The sequence below is a fragment of the Priapulus caudatus genome, unplaced genomic scaffold (assembly GCF_000485595.1).
Source record: "Priapulus caudatus unplaced genomic scaffold, Priapulus_caudatus-5.0.1 Scaffold715, whole genome shotgun sequence".
NCBI lineage: Eukaryota > Metazoa > Priapulida > Priapulimorpha > Priapulimorphida > Priapulidae > Priapulus > Priapulus caudatus.
The window spans coordinates 202,791-213,689 of NW_014577776.1; the positions used below are offsets into that span (position 1 = coordinate 202,791).

Sequence of the window (10,899 nt, forward strand, 5' to 3'; positions counted from 1 at the left end):
CACATGAAAACACGCACACACACACACGCGCACGCACGCACGCACGCACGCACGCACGGGTGGTACATTAAAGACTGCTCGTTCCGCCTTGCATCTCCCACGTTAACCACGTTCAGCATCTCGCCATCGTATGGATCATACATACATACATACAGCAGACGCACGACGACTGCTCTCGCTTCCGCACCCTGCTGTCGCGGCGAGCCGTCAATAGATCAGCAAATAACGAAGGAAAGCAGTAAAGCGGAGGGGAAGGGAGGGGAGGGGAGGCAAGAGGAGGGGACGGTGCTGCAGTTCGTTGCCTCTAAGGTCGCGCTCCACGTATTTCGCGCGGAATCATCCGCTATGCGCGGACGCCCCCTCGACACCTGTCGACACATTGCGCCCCGTTCTCCCACGCGATTAAATAATAAATGTATGTAGTAGTGCGGCAGGTTGGCAAATCCACGGTGTGTGGTCGACCGCACGCGGCATGTTTGACGCTATTTCGTCGTCATTTTAATAAGTGGGCGCGCCACATATGTACGTCGTGGCTTGCATACGTGCGTACGTTTAACGTGTTACCGAGGAAAAAAATCTAACATTATTAGTCGGTTAGCGTCTTCCGTCGCTCGGAGTAAATTTACGTTTGGATGAGTATGATTGATGGGTTAACCGCGCATGTATGTCGCAGTGCGTGCGCGCGTGTGGTTGTGCGTGCATGCGCGCGTGTGTGAATAGTAAGCACAGCGCTGTTAGCAAGAGTGCATGAGTAAACATTGGTCACGATACCTGAATTAGATGTTAGAAAGGTTATTTTTACACACCACTTTTATTATATTCATTATTTACAGAAATTACAACAAAGGTAGCATAGCTTATGTTACAGAGAACACGTACATGTACACATAATTCCCTTCTATGACACACAAATTTCAATAACTAAATATCATGGCACGTACATCTTCAGTTATCTTAGGCAAAATTCAAAAATGCCACAGTACAGTACCATCCGCCAAAACACCAGTTTGGCTAGTATATTTACACCAGTATTACGTTGAGAGGCAAACCTTGTATATACACGTAGACTTATTTACACCTTAATTAAAAATCTTTGGTACACGATGTTACAGATTTCGGTTTTGCGGACACACGGGGCAACAGAGACGTCTCCGAAGCATTGACTGAACATATTATGACTCGGGAAATCTGTCCGCGATCGCAAAAATATACGCGTCATCTCCCCCCCTCCTCCTCACTCACGCGCGCTTGTCGCGGTTTTTCCTACAGAGCCGCGCTGGAAATAGTTCCCACTGCCGAACGTCTTATTATCATGGTAAAAAATACCTGAAAATATCGAACTGTCGGATTACGCGTGAGCCGCGGCCGCGGACACGATGCTGTAATCGGTACAGTTCTAACGGTCTAGAGCGCGTACGAACACGCTAGTGTGCGTGGTGACTGCACTATAGGGCGTCGCTATGACGTCAGCTGTGCACGTAGCGGGTGCCCTTCGTGTTGCCCGGCCGCGTACAGAGCTTACATACACATATAGAAACATTATAATCAAAATATATATATATATGTATGTATATATATACGCTGTGATGCTATTTACGAGACGCTCTAGACGCCTACGGCAACCGAATGTTAAGAAAAATATCGACATTTGCAAGAGGAAAAATTGCCGCAAGGAAAACCACGCAGTGTTTTTGTTGGGTGTGCGGATCGTAGGCTAGGAATTGTATATTCACTCGCTTCATTTCTTCCGTCGTTGACAGCTACATCTCAGCACGAATTGCGCACAGAGTATCTTCAGCAATTAACAGATGTCGCCATAGTATATATTGATATATATATATGTATATATATACTTCATGTCATCTAGTAATTTTATCCATGCACATTTTTCGTTTTTGTCGAGCAACGTATAATAATAAACGATGCGGAACTTACGTTTAGTCTGAAGCCGATTTCAGTGACTCAGGCCGGTTACTATTCTGTCAACGCGTTAGCGAACTGCTGCCTATATATATATATATATATCAGCAGTAGGTCGGCAGAGGACTTGACGCATCGTGCGAAAAGCGTTTTCCGTTGCAGCACCCGCCCACGGAAGCGCACTAGAGAACCGTTACGGCACCGTACGTTACGGACTAGAGCACCGTACGTTACGGTATGTATCATCATAATATTAGCTCTATTACCCGTTAGTCGAATAGTTTAACTCCTCGCGCCAGTTACACACACACGACTCCGTCATGTCGGCATCACCAGTAGATAAGGTAGACGAAGCAGGTCAGATAGCTGTCAGTAACGCGAGTGAAATGTCCACGCTGACTTCGCGGGATTAGGCCATGCGCGGATCACCCGCTAACATCGGGAATAACATCTAGGAACGCTAGCACGTTCTTCTAGTAATACGTGCTGCCTCCATCCCGACTCATCCGTATATACCGACGCCGACGATGCCTTCCTACTTTAAAAGAATGCAGACGTCGTCGTTTCACGGCGACAACACGCGCCGTAACGAATATACAGAGTTTGGTACAAAGGAAAATCTCGCGCGCGGCCGACAGCCAGACAACGAGGAGACGCTCCCTCCGACTACTAACCTTCATCGATCACGGGATTTTCTCCGCGCACGCCCCCTCCGCCACCGTCTCTCGACGACGCGCGCCGCCGCGCCGCTAAGAAACGTTCTCCACGCCCATCAAGTGCAGCAGCCGCTCGTCGAGGCAGACGAACTCAACCTTCGCTTCCTTCTCCGACGTCCGCGAGTCGTCGTCGCCGTCGCCGTCGCGGCCGTCGCCGTCGCGGCCGTCGTCGCCGAGCGACCGGCGCGCGACGTCCGACCAGCTGAACTTCTTGATGGTGACGTCCGGTTGCAGCCTCAGCAGCTCGTCCTTCGTAAGCGTACGGTTGTTGAGCACGTCACAGAGCGAGTACATCTGTATGATCCTGAAAGTACGACAAAAACACCTGCGTTTAGCGGCCGAGAACCTCCACAGAGCGGTCACCTGTCTATAAGGGGACGACCGGAGTGTACATATTCAAGTCGAAGTGTACAGTCCGAGTGTTCGGGCCAAAGTTTCGTATGCGTGTGCGAACTCGTGTGTGTATACATGTGTGTATGTGTGCACGTGTGTGCGTGCGTGTATGTGTGTATGTATACGTGCGTGCGTGTGTGCGTGTGTGTATTCACATGTTTAAGACCCATCGCACGCAGCAGACATTTTCCAACAGGAAACGAATTCCGATAATCGTCCTTTGTCCAGAAACACGAAAAACGTGTCTCCCAACAATTGTCGTTGAGATCCGACAAATGGTTTGTATCAGTGTCCCATAGTCGGCTGTGTACGAAGCGCAGACCAAGACAAAAGACTTTTGCTTCCCATTAATCAATCAACGCGCACCTAATGATCACGTGATTTTCAAACTATCTAAGAAGGCTAATGTCTGCGCTGTGCGCTCACAGAATACAAAAGCAAAGGCAAATGTTTTTGTTGTGTTACAACAAGTCTTTTGCGCGCGTTTGGTTTGAACAGGCAAGATATAAGCCAACGTGTACGCGCTTGGACGGAAAACCCTAGCGCAATATGTGCTCTATATCGTAACAATGATGTCATAACTGTGACGTGTAAGGTCATAATCGTACGCACGTACGACGTCATGTCATAGGCGTGACGTATAACGTCAGCAGCGTGATACATGACGTCATAACCGAGATGTAGGCCGTCATATGTGAGACGCTCGCGGCGTTGCCCGCGTCCGCTCGCCAGTAAAAAACAACGCCTACTCTTTAGTCTTGCTGTCTTCGACGCTGTACACCAGCGGGGGCTTCCGGTCGCTGATCTGCACGTGCAGCACGTCGCGCAGCGACGTCGGCTGACAGACCTTGTCGGCCGTCGGCTCGTCGTCGGACGGCATGTCCTGAAAGATGTCGTAGCCGTCCTCGGCCGGCGCCGCGTCGAGATCGCACGACGGTGCGCTGAACTGCCACGGCTGCGGCGGAGTGCCGCAGTCAAAGCCCGTGCTGTCGGCAAAGTAACCTGCAGCGAGAGAGAGCGAGAGAGCGATGGAGATGACTTAACACGATCTATAGTGTATCCATTTTCACGGGTTCATTCTCGCGTGCCGAGTGCTTGTGTAAAATTTCGCACCGTTCCTTTTTTTTATTTTTTAGCTTTTCTACAATGATTTCTACCCGCAAACCATTCGCACCGAGATCTCATTAAATGTCATGGCCAGGTGACTTCACACTGTCGATGTGTATAGTACAAAAGCGTACTGTTGCTAGCAAAAATCGGATGGCTTTGATCGGTTGATTGGATCAGGGCAGCAGGTGACTTAGGATACCGCGGAAATTCCAATTCCGAACATTTTACGACGACGGCGTCTCGGCGTGAAACACTGCATAACAAATAGTAGTACGTATCTCTCTCTATATACACAGGCGCAGCCGGTGACTCGTTTCGCACATGTGTGGCTTTCCTACAGCACACACACACGCATGCACACAGACACGCATACACGCGCGCGCGCACGCACGCACCACAATATTCACGCACACGCGCGGACACACCCATGCACGCACGCACACATAGAGAGCGATTTTTATACCGAAGGCGGCAGCACACGGTTAATATATATATATATATATTATATATATATATATATAATATATATAATATATATATATTATAGGGATAATAGGGGTAGAACACGCTGGCCACTGCCGCGCTACGTTCACATGCCGCGCCGTCGAACTTTCTCCCTATCAACCCGAAATGATTTTCCCGTCGCTCATGCACCATCGATTTCCGACAACGACGCTACGCTAGGGAGACGGACGGACGGCGGCAGCAGCTGCTGCTCTCGCGCCTCGTGCATAACGCGCCGCTAATGCCGCCGAAACACAACTCTAACGATGCCGCGCGGAAAAAAAAAACCGCGCCCGCTCGCGGCGCCCCCGCGCGGAACGAGGGCGAATGACCGCCGCACGCACACCTGCAGCACGTGAAGCAGACGAAGCTAGCAGGTGAATGTAATGTAATGTAATATATATATATATATATATATATATATATATATATATATGTATATGTATATGTATATGTATATGTATATATGTATATGTATATGTAATAAGCGCATTAAGCGCGACGCTGCCGTGGGATGGCTAACCCCGCGATAGTCACGCCTCGCATGTACATGAAGAGACGACAGACTCTGTTCACACGCGAGCACAGCGATGAGACGATGACACACGTGAATGAATGTATACAGCGAAGGAAGCATTAGACATTCCCGACTAACCAACCAGTATACATGGCGAGACGAGCGAGAAAGGTTGCCGAGGATATGGGAGAGATGGCAGCAGGGGAGGAGGGAGGCGAGGGCTGGCTGGCTGGTTGGCGTTTACGTATAGCTCTAGTACTATAGCCCTTCGCTCCGCCGCAGGGAAGGGCTATAGTACTAGAGCTAGCGTTTACGTTGAGACAGAAGTGCATCACAGGCTAGCAGTGATGGAATGACTGGTGATAGCACCATGCCTATACGCTTTAATAAGCATGCAGATATAAATATACGCACGCGCGCACAAGCACACGTACGCAGGCACACACACACACACACACACACACACACAGACACACACCGCACGCACGCAAACGCACGCACGCACGCGCACCTCACGCTACGCACGCACGCACGCACGCACGCACGCTCGCACGCACGCACGCAGGCATCATCATAAGGTTCACTGAACACCATAGTGTGGTCGGAAGGGTCGCGACACGGTCAGGATTCTGCTGTCGTTAAAAATGCACACGACAGCGGCAGAGGTGTGCAAACAACGAGAACATCCTTCCTTTACAGCGCACATGTCATACAGCTACTGACACGCGCGGCGCAGCGCAGCGGCAAGAGAGAGAGAGAGAGAGAGGAGCGAGAGAGAGAGATAGAGAGAAAAAAAGGAGCGAGAGAGAGAGAGAGAGAGAGAGAGAGAGAGAGATAGAGAGAAAGAGAAGGAGCGAGAGAGAGAGAGAGAGAGAGAAGGCGCGAGAGAGAGCGAGAGCGAGCGAGAGAGAGAGAGAGAACGAGAGAGAGAGCGAGAGAGAGAGAGAGAGAGAGAGAGAGAGAAGAGAGAGAGAGAGAGAGAGAGAGAGAGAGAGAGAGAGAGAGAGAGACGAGAAGAGAGAGAGAGCGAGGAGAGAGAGAAGAGAGAGAAAGAGAGCGAGCGAGCGAGGAGAGAGAGAGACAGAGCGCAGGCAGAGCGAGAGAGAAAGAAAGAAAGAGATAGAAAAAGAAAGAAAGACATAGAGAATGAGAGAAAGACAGAGAGAAAGAGAGAAAGAGAGAAAGACGGAGAGAGAAAGAGAGAGAGAGAGAGAGAGAGAGAAGAGAGAGAGAGAGAAGAGAGGGAGCGGCGGCGCGAGAAACGAGCAAGAGAGAGAGAGAGAGAGAGTAGAGAGAGAGAGGACGCGCCGCCGAGAGACGCAGAGAGAGAGGGAGAGAGAGACAGAGAGAGAGGAGCGAGAGCGAGAGCGAGAGCGAGAGCGAGAGAGAGAGAGAAGGGAGAGAAGAGAGAGAGAGAGAGAGAGAGAGAGCAGAGAGAGAAGAGAGAGATAGAGAGCAGAGAGAGAGAGAGAGAGAGAGACAGACGAAGTGACAGCAGCGAGAGTGAGAGTGAGAGTGAGAGTGAGAGTGAGAGAGAGAGAGAGAGAGAGAGCAGAGAGAGAGAGAAAGAGAGAAAGAGAGAGAGAGAGAGAGAGAGAGAGAGAGAGAGAGAGAGAGAGAGAGAGACAGAGAGAGACAGACTGTGACAGACAGCGAGAGAGAGTCGCGGAACATTTTAATCGGTTTCCACCGCTAGTGGCGTAAGGTACGCGCTTAATTAATCGCGCACGTGACTTCCGACAAAGGGCGACATCCGGTGTGAACGCGATTACGCTCTGAGCGAGCTAATTCCGTGGAAAAACGAATCTCGTGAAAAAATCGTCGCATTCGTCGTCGTCACGGGGAATAAAGAGGACACTGTACATTACAGGGCCGAAGGCTGAGTAAATTCCTAGGAGGGGCAGTGGCGGATCCAGGATTTCAAGGAGGGGTGAGAAACAGGTGGGAGGTCTGGGGGTCCTCCCACAGAAAATTATGAAAATGTAGATCGCAGGAGATGGTATTCGAGGCACTTTTGAGTACATGCACAGCCTTTATTCTGACTACGACAATTCTCTTTTAGTAGAACAATTTATTTTTTTAGTTTTGCTCCAAAATCTAGGGGGGCAGCTGCCCCCTTCCCCCCCCCGCAGGCTACGCCCCTGCATTATGATTATCCACTGCCCTAAAACTGTCTTAAAATGACACTACCGCACAGACTCAGATGTTCTAGAGTGGCACGAAGGAGTTCTAACCCGTAGGGAGAGGCGTTTTTAGAAGTAGTACAGCTCATGTACGTCTCAGTAATTCGTGCCATTATAACACAGAACATTTTACGACTAAAATATTTCTGAGATCAGCCTTCTGGTGGTACCGCTGGGGCCCTGAGCTACCTATATATAGTACTTATATTGTCACGTTTGTTACGGATGGAGACGGAGAGTGTTATACGAGGTACTAACGTATGACAAAGGTTTAATGTAATGCTTATTCAGGGACATTGCTTCCCCAATGATCTCTATACCATAGATGCGTAGATTGAAAAGAGAAATACTTCGTGGAAATTTCCATATTTTTTATGTGGATTAATATATAGGTATTATTAGCTCTTGATTCTATGCGGCTTCTATATGGTCTACATGCGGTCTCTACATTGGCCCTGTGTGATACTCTGTGTATGCTCTACGCCACAGAGGCGCAATTAATTAATAGAAAAGATGTTTACCTTCGAGAAACCGCTTCGCACATTAGATTCTACGTGTGCTCTACGTCATAATGACGTAAATATTTAATAACGAAAACAGCTACCTTTCAGAAACTGTCTCAAACATATTCGACGCCACCTCCGCATTCTACGTCACAATGACGCAAGTATATACTAACTCCTGATACTAACGATGTGTGTATATATCTTGAAGTTCTCGGAACTGCTTCCAAAATTACATTTAGAAGGTCAAGTCGCCATGTGATCGCTACAGGCTCTGCGCTACTCACACACACACACATATGTTCGACTAGTGATAAAAGAACACGTACCTTCGAGGAACTCGCGCATGCGCTTGCTGCGCGCGATCTTCAGCGGACTGCGGCCGGAGTAGGTGGCGAGCGTCGGGTCGGCGCCGTACGACAGCAGCAGACGCGCAATCTCCACGTGGTCGTTCTCGCCGGCGTCATGGATTGGCCTGCAGACGAGACAAGCACGCGCATATGACGTATACGCACGAGACATATAATATACATATATATATATATAATATATATATATTATATATATATAATATAATATAATATAATATAATATAATATATTATATATGCCAACACACATGTACACGCACGCACGCTGCCGAGACACTGACACATATTATGTGTCAGTGTTGCGGCAGGGCATCCGTTTGCGTGTCGATGTTACAGTGGTTGCAGGAGCGAGCGTTTGCATGACATTTACAGGCAAATTGTCGGCATAATAGCCGCGAAGGGGGAGAGTAGCAAGAAACATTAAGACTGTGCCTGTGCAATATGCGTAAAACGCCCAAGACAAGCACTCGCATGATTGGGCGCTTGAACGTACACACACACGCGATGTTATTACGCCACGCACGCAAGCACGGCGCGCATATGGCGTACACGCACGCACGCAAGCACGCGCATATGACGTACACGCATGCACGCAAGCAACGCGGCATATGCACGCACCACACACACACACGGCACGGCACACCACCGAGCTACACACACAAGACAGCCACGCGCCATATGGACATACATCGCACACACACGCGATCGTACACGCCACGCACACACACACACACGCGAATGTGCACGCCACGCCACGCACGCACACACGCGCCATATGACGTACACCACGCACCACGCACACGCCACACGCACACGCACACGCACACGCACACGCACACGCCACACGCACACGCACACGCACACGGCCACACGCACACGGCACACGCACACGCACACGCCCACACGCAACACGGCCACACACCACACAGCTGCGCGCGATGCTACGCACGCACGCACCCACGCACGAAATAAAACACGCACAATTAGACATACACGCACACACACACGCGATGTACACGCACGCACACACACACACACACACACGCGCGCATGTGCATCGCCACGCCACGCACGCACGCACGCACGCACGCGCATATGCACGTACACAACACACACACACACACACACACACACACACACACACACCCACACACACACACACACACACACACACACACACACATACAATACACATACCACATACACATACACATACACATACACATACACATACACATACACATACACATACACTACACATACACATACACATACAACCATACACATACACACACACACACACACCACACACACACACACACACACACACACGCGCGCCGCGCGCGCCGATGTACACGCACGCACGCACGCACGCACGCACGCCACGCACGCACGCACGCACGCACGCGTAGCGGCGCATGGCCCACAGGCGACGGTAATCAATTATTGACCGCGCGCGTCTCGCTGGGCCGAATATGCGCCGGCAGCGGGCGGGCGGCGGCGGCGGGCGACAGGCGATACGGACTCTGAAATCAATATTTCCGAGGGCGCCGCGCGCACCACGCACGCCACACAAGCCGAGCCGCGAGCCCTGACGCGGCGCACGCCGCTTCCTCCGCCGTTACACGCGCGCATACATACATACATACATACATAGCATACAATAACATACATACATACATACATACATTACCATACATACATACATAACATTACATACATACATACATAGCATACATACATACATACATAACATACATACATACATACATACATACATTACATACATACATACATACATACATACATACATACATACATACATACATACATACATACATACATACATACATACCATCATACATACATACATACATACATACATACATACATACATACATACATACATACATACAATACATACATACATACATACATACGATACATACATACATACATACATACATACATACATACATACATACATTACATACATACATACATACATACATACATACCATACATAACATACATACCATACATACATTACATACATACAACATACATACATTACATACATACATACATACATACATACAATACATACATACATACATATCATACATTACATAACATACATACATACATACATACATACATACATACATACATAAACATACAGTACATACATACGATACATACATAACATGCATACATACATACATACATACATACATACAGTTACATACATAATACATACATACANACACACACACACACACACACACACACACACACACACACACACACACACACACACACCCACACCCACACACCCACACATACACACACACACACGCGATGTACACGCACGCACGCATGCACGCACGCACGGTGGCGGCGCATGGCACAGGCGGACGGTAATCAATTATTGACCGCGCGCGCGGCTGGGGGAATATGCGGCGGCAGCGGCGGCGGCGGCGGCGACAGCGATACGGACTCTGAAATCAATATTTCCCGAGGGCGCGCGCGCACGCACGCACGCACACAGCCCGAGGGCGAGCCCTGACGCGGCGACGCCCCGCTTTCTCGCCGTACACCGCGCGCATACATACATAAATACATACATACATACATACATACATACATACATACATACATACATACATACATACATACATAC

At 49.3% G+C, this 10,899-nt stretch overlaps 1 protein-coding gene across 1 annotated transcript; it reads right to left on the reverse strand.

Moving 5' to 3' along the window:
* Positions 1–2,669: 2,669 nt before the first annotated feature.
* LOC106813018 (BCL-6 corepressor-like) lies at positions 2,670–8,368 on the reverse strand. The gene is made up of 3 exons (XM_014817061.1): positions 8,176–8,368; positions 3,779–4,031; positions 2,670–2,940 (listed from the first exon to the last, which is right to left on the reverse strand). The coding sequence occupies exons 1-3, from the start codon at positions 8,366–8,368 to the stop codon at positions 2,670–2,672; spliced, it is 717 nt and encodes a 238-aa protein (XP_014672547.1).
* Between the last annotated feature and the right edge of the window lie 2,531 nt (positions 8,369–10,899).